Source organism: Macaca mulatta, chromosome 9 (genome assembly GCF_049350105.2).
Source record: "Macaca mulatta isolate MMU2019108-1 chromosome 9, T2T-MMU8v2.0, whole genome shotgun sequence".
In the NCBI taxonomy this organism is placed as follows: Eukaryota; Metazoa; Chordata; class Mammalia; order Primates; family Cercopithecidae; genus Macaca; species Macaca mulatta.
This window is the reverse complement of record NC_133414.1, coordinates 33915419-33933697: the sequence shown is the minus strand read 5'-3', so window position 1 is coordinate 33933697 and position 18279 is coordinate 33915419. Positions and strand designations below refer to the sequence as shown.

The 18279-nt window shown below is 38.7% G+C and overlaps 1 protein-coding gene and 1 pseudogene across 1 annotated transcript in view; both read right to left on the bottom strand.

The window, feature by feature from the left end:
- CCDC7 (coiled-coil domain containing 7) overlaps window positions 1-18279 on the bottom strand; it is a 442752-nt gene that overhangs the window by 337297 nt on the left and 87176 nt on the right. Inside the window, exons 13-14 of the mRNA XM_028826154.2 lie at window positions 4628-4713; window positions 3716-3767 (exon numbers count right to left, since the gene is read on the bottom strand). Coding sequence (XP_028681987.2) covers window positions 3716-3767; window positions 4628-4713 — 138 coding nt within the window. The remainder of the gene's footprint in view (window positions 1-3715; window positions 3768-4627; window positions 4714-18279) is intronic.
- LOC697379 (SRSF protein kinase 1 pseudogene) lies at window positions 7929-11324 on the bottom strand (annotated as a pseudogene).

The following is an 18279-nucleotide window of genomic DNA, read 5'->3' as shown; positions in this document are numbered from 1 at the left end:
TTTGGATCTTTAGGAATTAATTTTTGCCTCTGTCACTCAGCTTTGTATATTTTGAAATGGAGGTAAGTATAGGGAGGTCATGGAAGGAAAATTGCCAGAATTCCCAAACCATGTAATACTCATTGAGAATTCCAGATCCATTATATCTAAAGGGCAAGTGAAGGAAACAGTATCGTGAACTGGGTATAACTACTTGGTTCTTGACTAGTACATTCTTAATTTGTGAGATCAAAAGTTGATAAACAATAATTTAAGATTGTACAGTAATCTAAACATCTGCAAAGGTCTAGATATTATCAGTATCACTAGTTTTATTTCTGCCAGTAGCTCCCTTTTACGTTACACTGTTGTCCTCTTTCCAGTGTGGCATCTATCATTCGTTTTTTACTATGGCAAGTTCATTAAAAAGCTTGCTCCATTGTTGTCTTCAAGAAATGCCCATAAGGCAATGGAAGATATCTGAGACGATTAAGGCTTTAGCTTCTAGGCAAGAGAAATAACATTGCATTAAATTCCAAGTTTCTTTCTGCTAGACTTGAATGTCTAGCCACTCTAATTTATGGGGGCTTTTGGGTTTTTTCCTATTGTACTTTGTATGTAGAATTGTTTTGAAATATCAAGCATATTTGCTTTGAATTGGAACTCTTTCTTAATTTTGTATTTATCCTTTGAATAAAATGTAAATCCAAAAAAAGAAATTAACATGTAGCAAAAGAAAAAAAATATTCAAAACTCAAAATGTAATAACAGGTTACCTTTATTCCTTTGATGGGATCACATAAACCAGAGTCAGATGTAGAGTTTACAATTTCTGAAGAAGTTTTTCGTTGCATCTTAAAACGTTTATACCTTTTTTTTTCTTTTTTGTTATACTTTAAGTTCTAGGGTACATGTGCACAACGTGCAGGTTTGTTACAGATGTATACATACGCCATGTTGGTGTGCTGCACCAATTAACTCATCATTTACATTAGGTATATCTCCTAATGCTATCCCTCCCCGCTCCCCTGACCCCACAACAGGCCCCGGTGTGTGATGTTCCCTGTCCCGTGTCCAAGTGTTCTCATTGTTCAATTCCCACCTATGAGTGAGAACATGCAGTGTTTTGGTTTTCTGTTCTTGTGATAGTTTCCTGAGAATGATGGTTTCTAGCTGCATCCATGTCCCTACAAAGGAAATGAACTAATCCTTTTTTATGGCTCCATAGTATTCCATGGTGTATATGTGCCACATTTTCTTAATGCAGTCTGTCATTGATGGACATTTGGGTTGGTTCCAAGTCTTTGCTATTGTGAATAGTGCTGCAATAAACATACATGTGCATGTGTCTTTATAGCAGTATGATTTATAATCCTTTGGGTATATACCCAGTAATGGGATGGCTGGGTCAAATGGTATTTCTAGTTCTAGATCCCTGAGGAACTGCCACACTGTCTTCCACAATGGTTGAACTAGTTTACTGTCCCACCAACAGTGTAAAAGTGTTCCTATGTCTCCACATCCTCTCCAGCACCTGTTGTTTCCTGACTTTTTAATGATCATCATTCTAACTGGTGTGAGATGGTATCTCATTGTAGTTTTGATTTGTATTTCTCTGATGACTAGTGATGATGAGCAATTTTTCATGTGTCTGTTGACTGCATAAATGTCTTCTTTTCAGAAGTGTCTGTTAGTGTCCAGGAATTTATTCATTTCCTCTAGGTTTTCTAGTTTACTTGCACAGAGGTGTTTATAATATTCTCTGATGGTAGTTTATATTTCTGTGGGGTCAGTGGTGATATCCCCTTTATCATTCTTTATTGCATCTATTTGATTCTTCTCTCTTTTCTTCTTTATTAGTCTTGCTAGTGGTCTATCAATTCTGTTGATCCTTTCAAAAAACCAGCTCCTGGATTCATTGATTTTTCAAAGGGTTTTCTGTGTCTCTGTCTCCTTCAGTTCTGCTCTGATCTTAGTTATTTCTTGCCTTCTGCTAGCTTTTGAATGTGTTTGCTCTTGCTTCTCTAGTTCTTTTAATTGTGATGTTAGGGTGTCAGTTTTAGATCTTTCCTGCTTTCTCTTGTGGGCATTTAGTGCTATAAATTTCCCTCTACACACTGCTTTAAATGTGTCCCAGAGATTCTGGTATGTTGTATCTTTGTTCTCATTGGTTTCAAAGAACATCTTTATTTCTGCCTTCATTTCGTCATGTACCCAGTAGTCATTCAGGAGCTGGTTGTTCAGTTTCCATGTAGTTGAGCGGTTTTGATTGAGTTTCTTAGTCATGAGTTCTATTTTGATTGCAGTGTGGTCTGAGAGACAGTTTGTTATAATTTCTGTCCTTTACATTTGCTGAGGAGTGTTTTACTTCCAACTATGTGGTCAATTTTGGAATAAGTGCAATGTGGTGCTGAGAAGAATGTATATTCTGTTGATTTGGGGTGGAGAGTTCTGTAGATGTCTATTAGGTTCACTTGGTGCAGAGTTGAGTTCAATTCCTGGATATCCTTTTAACATTGTCTCGTTGATCTATCTAATGTTGACAGTGGGGTGTTAAAGTCTCCAATTATTATTGTGTGGGAGTCTAAGTCTCTTTGTAGGTCTCTCAGGACTTGCTTTATGAATCTGGGTGCTCCTGAATTGGGTGCATATATATTTAGGATAGTTAGCTCCTCTTGTTGAATTGATCCCTTTACCATTATGTAATGGCCTTCTTTGTCTCTTTTGATCTTTGTTGGTTTAAAGTCTGTTTTATCAGAGACTATGATTGCAATCCCTGCCTTTTTTTTGTTTTCCATTTGCTTGGTAGCTCTTCCTCCATCCCTTTATTTTGAGCCTATGTGCACGTGAGATGGGTCTCCTGAATACAGCAAACTGATGGGTCTTTACTCTTTATCCAATTTGCCAGTCTGTATCTTTTAATTGGACCATTTAGCCCATTTACATTTAAGGTTAATATTGCTATGTGTGGACTTGATCCTGTCATTATGATGTTAGCTGGTTATTTTGCTCGTTAGTTGATGCAGTTTCTTCCTAGCATCGATGGTCTTTACATTTTGGCATATTTTTGCAATGGCTGGTACTGGTTGTTCCTTTCCACGTTTAGTGCTTCCTTCAGGAGCTCTTGTAGGGCAGGTCTGGTGGTGACAAAATCTCCCAGCATTTGCTTGTCTGTAAAGAATTTTATTTCCCCTTCACTTATGAAACTTAATTTGGCTGGATATGAAACTCTGGGTTGAAAATCCTTTTCTTTAAGAATGTTGAATATTGGCCCCCACTCTCTTCTGGCTTGTAGAGTAAAATGTTTATACCTTTTTCAGACAAATAGAGTACCTATTGTTTTATACATTTGGGTTACAAAAGTTTTGAAAAATTTGAAATTCAAATAGGTTTAAGGAAATTCTCCAAAGTCATATAACCAGTAAGTTGCTGTTCTGACTCCCAATATGATGTTCTTTCCTCTGTAGTTGTTTAAACCATGGTAATTTTCATAATATTGACATAAATATGCCCGGGTTTGCCATTTCATTTTCTGAACCTTGATGAGAAGAGTCCATCAACAAGAAAGACATTATCTCAGGAAGAATTTTAGTTCACACACACACACACAGAGACACACACACATACACACAGATATATATACCTATAATCTCATACATAATAATGTTTCTCTACATATGACTATCAGAGCAAGTATTAATCAAATATTGATGCATACAGACAGTGGGTGTGTTACCTGTACTTGATCCAAATCTTTTATTTTAAACTCTTTTTCTGAAGACATCTTCCTGTAACATAAAATGTTTTAAAATGCATCATGATATTTTTAAATGTATCACTGCTTTGCTTTCTTGAGGAGAACTTTTTAAACCATTTTAAAATAATGAAGTTTTTTTTAAAAATTCGTATTTCTAAGAGACATAAAATTCATACAGGCTAAATTACAAACAACTGAATAACATTTCCCAAGCTAACTTCTCACTGCTATGATTAAGATGTGAAAAGACAGATATTCAAAGCATATTGGTCATTTTTTCTTCTTGGGTGATTTTTTATTAAAGGTCAAAGCCATTTGTCCCATGAATTTATTTTCAGGATTTGTGGAACTCTATAAAGTTTGACTTCATAGTTTCCTTTTAAAAAATATTTTAATATCAGGGTTTAACCAGGCAAATTCAAATGCAATAATTATTTTATAATACTAAAGAAAATATTTACTTAAAAATGCTACTTTATAATAATACACATACACAAAAAATAAATAACTTTTTATAAGAATAATACAATTAATAAGTACAGTAGAAAAGAACAGCCAAGACTGTGGAGTTAACAAATTACAAAGCATGAGCTAGACCATCAAAGAAACAATGTAAATCCTTTTTTCCTAAAATTAAAGATTTAATTCTGTTCACCTATTTCTGAATGTATTGTGGTTCAATCTCCTCTTCCAGTCCATTTTTGGTTCTTTGTTCTTCCCTTTTTAGCTTTATCCCATAATCATATACTGATATGCTAATAAAAACATGTGTTTGTCAATTTTATGTTTTCAAAAGCTTATTCATAAGTTTATTTGACTTTAAATTGTTTTTATAAAAAGAAAATATAAATTAATAAGAAAAAAAGATTAACATGTATCTTTATGTCTTACTTTTCTGAATCCTCAGATTTTCCTTTGTCTTTTTTCTTCACTGTTTTCGCAGCTTTCTTTGTTCGATTATTTGTAGACTTAATTTTCTGTATAATTTTATATAAGCCAGAAATAAAGGGTTGAAAACACAATAAGTTATAGAAAAATATGATAATATATATTGCTAATGTACATTTTACTCTAAGAGTCACTATACAACATTTCAAGAAAAATTATCTGCATAGAAGCAAAACAAAATGACACATCTGGTCTGTTTGTAATAGTGCTTTATGTGGTGTAAGTTGTATATAAGCTAATACATATTAAAACATTTAAATTTTTCTGACAATTACAATCAATTATGTTATAATGTGGCATATGCCTTCCAGAAAATTGCCTCACTATGCAAAAACACGCAATAAAACCTGTAGGATGTATGGGGGAAATGGGTTAGGTGCACATCTTGCAAAAACCTTGTAGGTAATATATTTTTAAAAATAAAACCTAAGAAAAACAGTACTATAGTACACAGTTAAATGATTAAGACTACATAAATACCATGAGAAATACAGACTTTTATTTTGAGAAAGACCTGAAACTTGTTTGTGAAAGTGAGCATTGAATAGGTTGCAACTTGTGAGTTATTGCACAGTGGAAGGAAATTACCTGAAATTAAAATGTCATACCACCAGATATGGGCTGGTGTGGCATACTATACACAGGTGAACCAAGGTAGATGGAGAAAGTTGCTTTCTGCTTTTTTTCTTTTTCTTTTTTTTTTTTTTTTAGGATGGGAGTCTCACTCTGTTGTCCATGCTGGAGTGCAGTGGCACAATCTCAGCTCACTGCAACCTCCACCTCCTGGGTTCACGCAATTCTCCTGTCTCAGCCTCCTGAGCAGCTCGGATTACAGGGGCTTGCCACCACACCCAGCTAATTTTTGTATTTTTAGTAGAGACGGGATTTCACCATATTGATCAGGCTGGTCTTGAACTCCTGACCTCAGGTGATCCACCCGCCTCGGCCTCCCAAAGTGCTGGGATTACAGGCGTGAGACACCGCACCCAGCCCTTCTGCTTTCACTCATTGTTTTTGCAGATGAAACGGCTTAATTAAGCACATGTGAAATTCAAACTATGCTCAAATTGTTCAATTAAGTTAGAACAAGTTTGCATTTCAAACAAATATTATAGCAGAACTAATCACGTTTTAAAGTATTCTTGAGCTGCTGTGTAGTACAAGATCTTTTTCTTTTCAGTAGAAAGAATAAAAATGTATTCAGGGCTTTATTTTTAACTGACAGCAAATAGAAATCCTTTAGTGAGATCATGGCAATTTGACAGTATTATAATTAAGCTCAATCAAGGTACATGGGGTACTTGGAAGATCAAGTTCTACAGCTGCCTATTTCCACATCTTTCAATCCGTCTGGTTCCTTAAACAATAGGGGGAAAACCCCTTATTTGGTGGAGAAGCATTTCTAAAATGAAGTTACAGTTTCTCTCTCTCTCAAAATTTACTGTCGTGTCAACTGTTAAAATAGGGCCTTTTGTGTGTTTTGTTATTTCATCTTAATATCACCAGAATTTCTGTAATTCCACAACTGTGATTTTACAATGTAGAAGAGAATTCAGTTCTAGTCTATTGCTTTAGATGTAAAAACAGCTGAAAACCCAAAGTGGATTAGAATTGCTAAAATATTTCCCTGCCATCGTTTGATACAATCTATTCTCTTGATTCTTGATAGGTGCATAGGAAGCCTAACTTAGAATTCTTTCTACAGGAACATGTCTGATTTCAGGAGTACCCAATGAAGGATCCCATGGATGGCCAGTCAGTTACTCAGAGTAATATGTTTATGAATTAAATGGATTGCATAATGGCACCACTCTTTCTTTGTCACTGTTGGTGGATAAATGACAAAGTAGATTCCAATACCCTGTATAGAAAGGTGGTTACCCAACAGCCTCACTGGTGGCTTGCTAGCAGTAGAGCCTCAAGTCGCACCTCTGTGGCTTTCTGTAAATTTGAGTCCTATAGCCACTTCAAGAATGTGTAATCCCCAAGGCCCACTTGGTCCATGCTGAAGAAGCAGCTGTGACCCCAATCTTGCCCCTTTTGCTCTTCAATATTACTGGAGGAATATGTAATATCTAGGTCAAGTCTAGGAGAGGCTCATCCTAAAAAAAATTGCCAAGTCTTTCCTCAATTAAAACAAAAAAAGCCTCAAGTACATCTCAATCATGTCAAAATTATGGCTACAAACTGACATTATGTAGGGAAATAGCAGCAGAGAATGGCTAATCTTAAGAAACAACCAACCAACCAAAAAAACAAAAAAAAAAAACAAGACCAACAAAAAAATAGTGCCATCCCACCCCTCCCCTTGGTTCTTTCAATTGGGGTTAAAGACTCGAGCCTCTGAGAAAATGAGAAAGGGAAAGCCATAGAGGAAAACTGCTTCAAGGCCAGAATTTTGGGCAAGGTAAAGAAAAAGTTGTACATGAAAGCAGGGACTGTCTGGAAAAGAATCAGAATCTCAAGATCTATTTTTCTTAAATGGGAAAGCTCTGAAACCCAGATCTCTGTTCTACCATCATCCTGATCCTTTAGTTATGGGGCAATAAACTCAAGTGCAATGAGTAAAGTGCCAGCCACGGATACAAAAACAAAATATAAAACAAAACAGCCAACCAAAATAACTCTGGTCTTTGGCCGGGCGCGGTGGCTCAAGCCTGTAATCCCAGCACTTTGGGAGGCCGAGACGGGTGGATCACGAGGTCAGGAGATCGAGACCATCCTGGTGAACACAGTGAAACCCCGTCTCTACTAAAACTACAAAAAACTAGCCGGGCGAGGTGGCGGGCGCCTGTAGTCCCAGCTACTCGGGAGGCTGAGGCAGGAGAATGGCGTGAACCCGGGAGGCGGAGCTTGCAGTGAGCTGAGATCCGGCCACTGCACTCCAGCCTGGGCGACAGAGCGAGACTCCATCTCAAAAAAAAAAAAAAAAAAAAAAAAAAAAAAAAAAAATAACTCTGGTCTTAGGGTAATAGAAGACATATAGGAAAGGACTGTCTATAGAACACCTGAGGTTCTCAAGAAATTACTATTCAATGGTTCTGTTTTTGCTTACATTAAAAATCAGACTAAAGATTCAAAGATCTTAACTATTAAAGGATGAAAGGAATTTGACAGTGCTTTGAACAGTGATAAAATGGTACCCAAATTTGGTGTTCATACAGTTAACTACAAAAGATAGTAGCTTAAAAGTTGCAGGAAAAAATGCGAGCATACAGAACAACAGAAACAGTCCAGGAAGATGATGCAGCCTGGACACAGCAAGTTTAATGTCTCTGCTGGTGTACACAGAATTAACACCCTTTCCCCTCCTCATCCTCATGCAGGCAATAGAATATACACTAGAAAATTTGACTCTTAATGAATAAAAGGATGGGTTCATACACCTTCATAGCTCTTTCAAAAAGGATGCTTATAATTTAAAGGATGTCCTAATGGGAAGGAAAGGTACAGGGCAAGAGGCAGTTTCACATTTTAGTCCATTAGTCTTTGGTAGAGCCCAACCAAGGCCAAATTCACCTAGGATGCCCAATGGCTGTGGGGATCTCCACAGTGTCAAGTAAGCAAACCCAAATGAACATGTTGGATTACAAAAAAAAAATCTAGAAACTCTTGAAGAAAGAGTTTCACCCTAAAAAGGGAAGAGGAAAATGCTTGGAGGGGAAGGGCTGAGGGTCAGTATGTGATCTCTGCTGTGGTGCTGGCCAGGGGCTTAGGAGTTAAGCCAAGGGTGGCGGAGACACTCGGTGGCAGTGGCTCTCTTCTCAGGGATCAACTCCAACATGGGCAGTAAGAAATCTGTGAAGCCAGCTGCCTCTTCCTGAGACCACTCATACTTCTCCACTAGAACCTCAAAAAGGCCCCAAGGTTTCAGCTTCGTGATACGTTTCAGGTCACCTTTTTTGGTGAAAAATTCCTTGGAATATTTTCCTGCCACAATGAGCTTGCAAGGCACCTTCACTAGAAGTTCTATGATCAATGCAATGTGATCTTCATCTTGAGTGTACTCTTCCCCTGAATGAGGTTCAAATAAATAGGCATCTGTGGCCAGTTCAAAGGCCATGCATGTCATGCTCCAAATGTCAGCAGGGGTATTACAGCCAGATCCTATTAGAACTTCCAAGGAATGATATTGCCTCGTTTGAATATCTTCAGTGAAATGTTTGTGCACCCAATAAGCATTTCCAAGATCAGCAATCTTCACCTTGAACTTTTCTGCATTTTTTGGCTCAAGGGAATTAACAAGAAAATTTCCAGCCGTGGATTTTCCTTTGTTGTCCAGTGGTCCATTATGTTCTTGCTCTTGTTCATCTTCACAGGGTATCTCTGACCGAATGCTTTCTTGAAGTTGGCTAATGTACTGTTCACTGAATGACTAATCTATAGTTGAGGAAGACTGGCACACCATGGAGTCTGACACCTCAGATGTTATAGGAGTCTGTTTCTTGAGATGTGCTACTGTCTCCATTTTGGGAGCTTAGGAAACTAGATTCCTGATTCAAATTTTGGACATCATGGTCATTAGCATTATGTAGATCCTCTTTATGCCTCAGTGTTTCATTATTACTGTTCTGAGTATAATTAATGACTTCAATCACTCCATTGCAATTAATTTCTGCTGCACCACCCTCTGTATCACGTTCCATAAGTGTTTGATCCTGGCCAATGTACTTGACTCTTCAAGTTTTTCTTGGGTCATTTTATTAGGTGGGTTCTCTTTCAAGGGTCTTTCAACAGGACTCTCTGATTCTTCTTGCTTGTTTGGTCTTTTTTGCCCAAGGTCTGACTCTCTCCATTTCCTCAATTTCCTGCATTCGCTTCTCTAGTAATTCTGCCTGGCGCTTCTGCCTCTTCTTCAATTTCTTCTTCTTCTTCTTTGACATTTTGTCAGCTGGTTTAGGTTGGGGAGCAGTACTGACTGCAGATCCAGAAGGTGGAGGAGCTCCAGACTGCTGCCATTCTGTTGCTTCTGCAGCCAGCCTCCGAAAGTACTGCTTATTCACTGACAATAAGATGTTCTCTGGTTTAATGTCAGTGTGGATGATACGGCACTTGGTATGTAAATAATCAAGACTCTGTAACAACTTGCTGAATAATTTTTTTGACACAAGGCAGTGGAAGCCCCTGACAATTGGACTTGGTGATCCACTTGAGCAGATGATGCCCCAAAACTTCAAATACCATGCAGATATGTGTTCCATTAACTCCTGATATTTTAAAGTCATCTAGTAGTTGTACAACCATTTCTCTATTTGGATCATTAGGATCTGGATTGCGAGCTGACTTCAGCAACCGGATTTCATCTAGTGCTGTTTCAGTGTAATGTTCAGCACTTTTAACTACTTTCATTGCCACAAATTTCTTCCCGTAAATATCCCATGATAAACATACCATTGAAAAGTGTCCCCAGCCTAACTTTTGGATCACGTGGTATCTCCCGTTGAATAGATCTCCAATTTTCACAAGATGATAACTTCCTTTACAATAATCATTAGGATCTTCTTGCTCATCATCATCAGATCCCAGAATCTCCTCTTCCTGCTCTGGTAGATCACTCTTGGAGTGGAGAGCAGAGCCTCGGTGCTGAGTTTCAGATTTCCTTTGGGCTTTGTCCTTCTTGGGTATGGTCCTTTTCTTTCGGGCCTGGAGCGCAAGCACTTTCCACTCCATGGTGAGACCAATAACTGCCAGGCGGCTGCGTACCAGTACAAGATCATTTTATACAAGAAAGCAAGGGAAAAAATTAACAGTTAAAAATTATTTAAAATTTTAGGATATTTGGACAAGATGGCAGACTAGAATCATCTCATATGCACCATTCTCACAGATCAGAAACAAAAGGGGCTAGTAAACATTGACCCTGCAGGCCGATCATCTGAGAAACCACGTTATGATTCATCAAGGCAGCAGGGTAACACAAAGAGCAGACATGAGTGAGGTGGGACACCAGCATGTCTGGGCTCAGTGCAGAGCCAGGAGAACCTTTCAGTATGGGAAAGGTTGAGTAAGTGAACCATTTTCCAACATGGGAAAGGGTGAGAGCCCCTAGCGGGATTCAGCTCTCCACAGGGACCTGTGCAAGACTGGGAATGGGAGAAACCCCCTGGGCCCCCACCAACTCTACCACATTTCTAGACTGACGTAGGAGCCACTGGGACATTTTGTGGGGGCAACTCTTGCGTCCACGGAGACCTCTACAAGCCTTGGGCCCAAGGGCAGACCAGTACCAATGTCACTGCCTCAGTAAAAACCACAGTTGCAGTACCTGGGAGCTGTACGATTTATCCATGTCTTCCTGCCAGATGGGGCTCAAGGCCAGCTCCCGAACTAGCAGGCCCATTTTGGGCCGAACTCGGCTGGCCACTCCACCCACCCCCACCACTGGTAGCCAGGCAGGTGAGGCTTCCTAGAGCTTCCAGCCCAGCAGTCCTGCTTTTGTGTGAACTCAGCTGGAGGGTGCAGCCTCCTGCTTTCCCAGGAAATACCCAGAGAGCTGAGCAGGTGACTCCACCCACCCCTCCCATGGAAACTCATATTGGCAACACCTTCTAGAGCTTCCAGCCCAGTGGCCATGCTTCTGTGTAAACTCAGCGATAGGGTGTACCTTCCTGTTGTCCCAGGAAGCATCTAGACTATAGACCAGGCATCCCCACCCACCCCCACTTCTGGTAGCCAGGCGAGCCATGCCTGCTAGAGCTTCTAACTCAGTGGTCCTACTTCTGCCTGAATTTGCCTCCTGCTGCCCTGGAAACACACAGAAAGCAGGGCGAGCAACTCTATCCACGCCTGTGGCTCTCTAAAATAAATCAATCAGACAAAAACAAAGATAAAAAATGAAAAAAAACTGAGAAATCTGGGGTTAGGTAGAGGTCAAATCTATGACTTATTGGTATTCCTGAAAGAAGCGGGGGAAAAGCAAGCAACCTGGAAAACATATTTCACTGTATCACTGATGAAAACTTACCCAACCTCGCTAGAGAGGATAACATTCAAATCCAAGAAATACACAGAGCCCCTGAAAGGTATTACACAAGAAGATAATCCCCAAGACACATAATCATCAGATTTTCAAAAGTCAACATGTAAGAAAAAATGATAAAGGTAACTAGAGAGAATGTGCAGGTCACCTACAAAAAGAACCCCACCCATCAGGCTAAAAGTGGACCTTTCAGCAGAAATCCTACAAGCCAGAAGAGATCGGGGGCGGGGCAGGGGGGAGGCCTATATTCAGCATTCCTAAAGAAAAAAATTTCCAGCCAAGAATTTCATATCCAGCCAAACTGAATGCCATACGTGGAAAAGAAATAAGATCCTTTTCAGGCAATCAAATGCTAACAACATGATAGCGAGATCAAACTCATACACATCAATATTAACACAGAATGTAAATGGGCTAAATGCCCAAATTTAAAGGTACAGAGTGGCAAGCTGGAAAAAGAAGCAAGACCCAATGGTATGCTATCTTCAAGAAATCCATCTCACAGGCAATCCACATAGGCTCAAAATAAAAAGAGAAAAATTTACCATGCACATGGAAAACAGGAAAAAGCAGGAGTTGCAAACCTAATTTCAGGCAAAATGAACTTTAAGTGAATAAAGATCAAACAAGGTAAAGATGGGCAGTACATATTGGTAAAGGTTTCAATTCTACAAGAAGATTTAACTATTCTAAACATATACACACCCAACATAGGACCACGCAAATTGATACCCAGGGTAAGCAAGTTCTTAGAGACCTACAAAGAGACTTAGACCCACACACAATAATAGTGGGACACTGCTATTAGACAGAAGACCCCACTGACAGTATTAGACAGACCATTGAGGCAGAAAATAAACAAAGATATTCAGCACCTAAACTCAACATTTGACCAGTGGACAAATAGACACTACACAACGCTCCACCCAAAAACAACAGAATATACATTCTTCTCATCACGACATAGCACGTACTCCAAAAAATCTAACTGGCCATAAAATAATCCTTAGCAAATTAAAAAAAAAAATTAAAATCATACCAACCATACTCTCAGACTACAGCAAAATAAAAATAGAAATCAAGACTAAGAAAATCACTCAAAACCATACAATTACATGGAATTTAAACAACCCCTTCCTGAAGACATTTGGGTAAACAATGAAATTAAGGCAGAAATTAGGAAGTTCTTTGAAACTAATGAGAACAAAGATACAACATACCAGAAACTCTAGGACACAACTAAGGCAATGTTAAGAGGGAAGTTTATAACACTAAATGCCCAACATGAAAAAGTTAGAAAGGTCTAAAATTAACAACCTAACCTCACAACTAGAAGAAGAGAAGAGTAAGCCAACCCCAAAACAAGTAAAAAGTAAGAAGTACCCAAATCAGAACTGAACTGAAGAAACTGAGATATAAAAAAAATATGAAAGATCAACAAATCCAGAAATTGGTTTTATAAAAAATTAATAAGATAGACCACTAGCTAGATAAATAAAGAAAAACAGAGAGCAGATCCTGATAAACACAATTAGAGATGACAAAGCAGATGTTACCACTGACACCACAGAAATACAAATAACCATCAGAAACTACTATGATCGCCTCTATGCACACAAACCAGAAAATCTATACTAGAAATGAGTACATCAAACTAGAAATGGATAAATTCCTGGACACATACAACCACAAAAATGATCCAGGAAGAAACTGAATCCCTGAGCAGACCAATAATGATTTCCAAAATTGAATTAGTAACAAAAAGCTTACCAACCAAAATAAGCCCAGGACCAGAGAGATTCACAGCCAAATTCTACCAGATATATAAAGCAGCGCTAGTGCCATTCCTACTAAAATGATTCAAAAAAACTGAGGAGGAGGACTCCTCCCCAACTCATTCTATGAGGCCAGCATCATCCTGATGCCAAAACTTGGCAGAGACACACCAAATAAAGAAAACTTCAGGCAAATATCTTGATGAACATAAATACAAAAATCTCCTCAACAAAATACTAGCAAACTGCTTCCAGAGGCACATCAAAAACCTAGTCCACCATGATCAAATAGGCTTTATCCCTGGGATGCAAAGTTGATTCAACATATGCAAATCAATAAATCTGATTCACCAAATAAACAGAACTAAAAACCAAAACCACATTATTATCTCGATAGAGGCAGAAAAGACTTTCAATAAAATTCAACATCTCTTCATGTTAAAAACCTTCAATAAACTAGGCATTGAAGGAACATACATCAAAATAATAAAAGCTATCTATGACAAAACCACAGCCAACATCATATTGAATGGGTAAAAGCTGAAAGCATTTCCCTTGAAAATCAGCACAAGACAATGATGCCCTCTCTCACCATTTGTATCCAACACAATATTGGAAGTCCTGGCAAGAGCAATCAGGCAAGGGAAAGCAATAAAGGGCATCCAGATAGGAAGAGAGGAAGTGAAACTACCCCTGTTTGCCAGCATGATTCTATATCTAGAAAACTCCATAGCCTTGGCCCAAAATCTCCTTCAGCTGATGAACAACGTCAGCAAAGTTTCAGGGTACAAAATCAATATGCAAAATTAGTAGCACTCCTATACATCAATATCCAAGCCAAGAGCCAAATCAGGAATGCAATTGCATTCTCAACTGCCACAAAAAGAATAAAATATCTAGGCATATAGCTAACTATGGAAGTGAAGGATCTCCACAATGAGAACTTTAAAACACTGCTCAAAGAAATCAGATGACACAAACAAATGGGAAAACATTCCATGCTCATGGATAGTGAGAATCAATATTGTTAAAATGGTCATACTTCCCAAAGCGATTTAAAGATTCAAAGCTATTCCTATCAAACTACCAATGTCATTCTTCACAGAAATAGAAAAAACTATTCTAAAATGCATAAGGAACCAAAAAAGAATCAGAATAGCCAAGGCAATCCTAAGCAAAAAGAATAAAGCTAGAGGCATCACACTACCCAACTTAAAACTATACTACAGGGCTACAGTAACCAAAACAGCATGGTACTGGTGCAAAAACAGACACCTAGGCCAATGGAACAGAATAGAGAAGCCAGAAATAAGGCTGCACACCTAAAACTATCTGATCTTCAACATACCTGACAAAAACAAGCAATGAAGAAAGGACTCCCCATTCAAAAACTGAGGGTGGAATAACTGGCCAGCCATATGCAGAAGATTGAAATTGTACCCCTACCTTACACCACATTCAAAAATCAACTCAAAATGAATTAAAGACTTAAATGAAAACCCAAAACTATAAAAACTCTGGAAGATAACCTAGGAAATACCATTCTGGACATAGCACTTGGCAAAGATTTTATGATAAAGATGCCAAAAGCCATTTCAACAAAGACAAAAACAAATGAGATCTAAACTAAAGAGCTTCTGCATAACAAAAGAAACTATCAACAGAGTAAACAGGCAACCTAGAGATTGGGAGAAAATATTAGTAAACTATGCATCTGACAAAGGTGTTATATCCACATTCTATAAGGAACTTAAATTTACAAGGAAAAAATGACTCCATTAAAAAGGGGACAAAGGACATGAATGGACAATTTTCAAAAGAAGACATACATGTAGCCAACAAACATACAAAAAATGCACAACATCAGTAATCATTAGAGAAGTGCAAACCAAAACCATAATAAAATATCATATCATACCAGTCACAATGGCAACTATTAAAAAGTCAAAAAGTAACAGATGCCGGTGAGGTTGAGGAGAAAAGGGAAAATTTACACACTGCTGGTGGGAGTGTAAATTAGTGTAAATTAGTTGTGGAAAGCAGTGTGGTGATTCCTCAAAGAACTTAAAAAAGAATTACCATTTGACCCAGCAATCTCATTGTTGGGTATATACCCAAAGGAATATAAATCATTTTACCATGAAGACACATGCACATATATGGTTATTGCAGCACTATTCACAATAGCAAATACATGGAGTCAACCTAAATGCCCATCAACGGTGGGCTGGATAAAGAAAATGTGATACGTATACACCATGGAATATTACATAGCTATAAAAAATAATTAGATAATATCCTCTGCAGCAACATGGATGGAGCTGGAAGCTATTATCCAAATGGCTAGTGCCAAATACCCCCATTATCTTACTTATAAGGGTGAGCTAAACAACAAGACCACATGGATTCTAGGAGAGTAACAACAGACATTGGGGCCTACTTGAGAGTGCAGAGTGGTAGGAGGAATGGGATCAGAAAAAACACCTATCGGGTACTATGCTTATTACCCAGGTGATAAAATTATCTGTACACCAAACACCCATGACATGCGAAGTTTACCTATATAACAAACCTGCCCATGTACCCCTAAACCTAAAATAAAAGTTAACCAAAACGTGAGGTTTGCTAGGAGGAAATAGATATATTCAAATGCTAGCAGCTTGTGAGATGGCAAGACTTAAGTCTCAAAAAGCCATCTCAAAATCTCAAGCCGCCTAGAGGATGTTTAAGGGGAAAGGTGGTATGGAAATGATGCACAGGAGAGGCATAGGGTGTAGGTCTGCTTGTTGCTTTCTGATGGCTAGCTGGAGTAACAGACCATCCACAAGCCTGGATGGTGTCATCTCTGCATGGGTCTGGTTATAGACTAACTGCTCCAATTTCTTCCTGGAAGGGAGAAAATTGCAACCACCCTCTCTGCTTCCTGCCTGGGTTGTTTCAAGATTAGCCTTTGGAATTCTCAAGCAAACAGGTAGTTAGATACATACGTAGCAAGAAACAAACTGAGGGAGGGGTTACTTCTAGAGTAAACTAGCAACCTGGCTATCCCAGTGAGGACCAAACTCTGACCTTTTCTCTCTCTTGCTGAAATTCCTATTTAAGGGGCCTGGGAAGACATGCCCTATAAACCATAAAATCTAAATAGACGCATTTTATTTAACCCTATATAACATTGCTTACTCTCCAACCTGACTCTGGCATCACATCACATGACAGATAAAGAAAGAAATGCAAATATTTGACCCCAAAATATGTTTCTTTGCCATATTTTGAAACAGTCCTGCAAAGCCATCTTTTACTGGGGAGATTTGCATCTGTAAATAACTTCTATTAATTTAATTAACATAATTAGATCTTTCCCCTTTCCTCCCAACCTTGAAGAGATTAGCTGAGAGTCCAGCACCTCTTAAAGGTCTAAACAGGAAACATTTGCCATCTATTGTTTCTAAGGGTAGCCACCTATGAGACTTCATATAATAAGAACTTGGTCTCCAAGCCCCTTCTCTTTACCTAGACACTCCTTTCCATTGATTCCAGATCTTTAGATAATAATAACTTGACTCTTTCAATCAATTGCCAGTCAGAAAACCTTGAATCCATCTATGACCTGTAAGCGCCCCCCACACACATCCCTCCTTCAAGTTGTCCCCCACCTTTGCTAACCAAACCAATGTATACTTCCCATGTATTGACTGATGTCTTATGTCTCCCTAAAATGTATAAAACCAAACTGTAACCCAATTGCCTTGGTCGCTTATATTTGGCTCAGGGCAAACTTCTTTAAACATTTTTAAAAATTAGATTAGCTTAATAATAAGTACTTATTAAGGCAGTAGGTGGTTATTTCTTGTTTTAAACCACAACTCCCAGTGGATACCAAATTCACTATAGTGGCACTCTTCTCATAAGTTAAATACAAAGCACTGAGATTTTCACCAGCAACAACCCGGAACATAAATATAAAGATGGGACATATTTTCCTACCATCTGCCCGGAGTTTTCCCACTTCTCTGGGTCCTCAAAGAAGTGAAAAAACTCTGGGCAGATGGTAGGAAAATTGAATTTCCACATCCATGATGCCCCTCCCCACATTCTGTCCTGCCACAAACATGCAGAAGAAAATCTTCCCCCAACTCCAAAGTTCTACACTGCAAAAAGTAAGAATGAGGGGGTCAACCAGCTTTCCCACAACGCTGGGTTCCTTGACAGGAGACTTGACTTGCTTTAACTCTCAGGACGCATTGTGACTGCCTAAAGTGAGAAATATTACCAACGACAGACAGAGACAGAGAAGAAAAGTAAAACTACCATCCCCAGCCCTGGAAACTCTGTAACTTGACCAAAGGAGATGCCATATCAGAGTGGCTATTCAGCAGGACCACGATGTAGAAGGAACATTCATTCCCAAATCCTTTGGCCCAAATCCCTGGCCAGCCTTCCCACACTGCTGGGATAAACCGTTTGAGACCTCCCCAATTCCAGACAAGCAGCACTCTCATCATTTACTAGAGCTGAGCTCAACCAGGGCTTAAGAAGCCACCGAGAGGCCCCCAAAAAAGCAGCAAACCAGTGATAAATACTTGCAATATATATCCATTTTTTTAAAAAAGCCAGAAAGAGAAAATGGGAATAAATAAGTAATTCTTCAAAGCAAAGGCATAGGCATATACCCACAAGAAACAACAGCAAACAAGGAACCATAACCTCCCCAAAAGGACAAACCAAAAACACCACGACTGACTATAGCAAGATGTTAATTCATGAGTTCTCAGAACAAGAATTCAAAATAACAGTTTTAAGGAAACAATGATCTCCAAGGTACCACAAAAAAGAAATTCAGA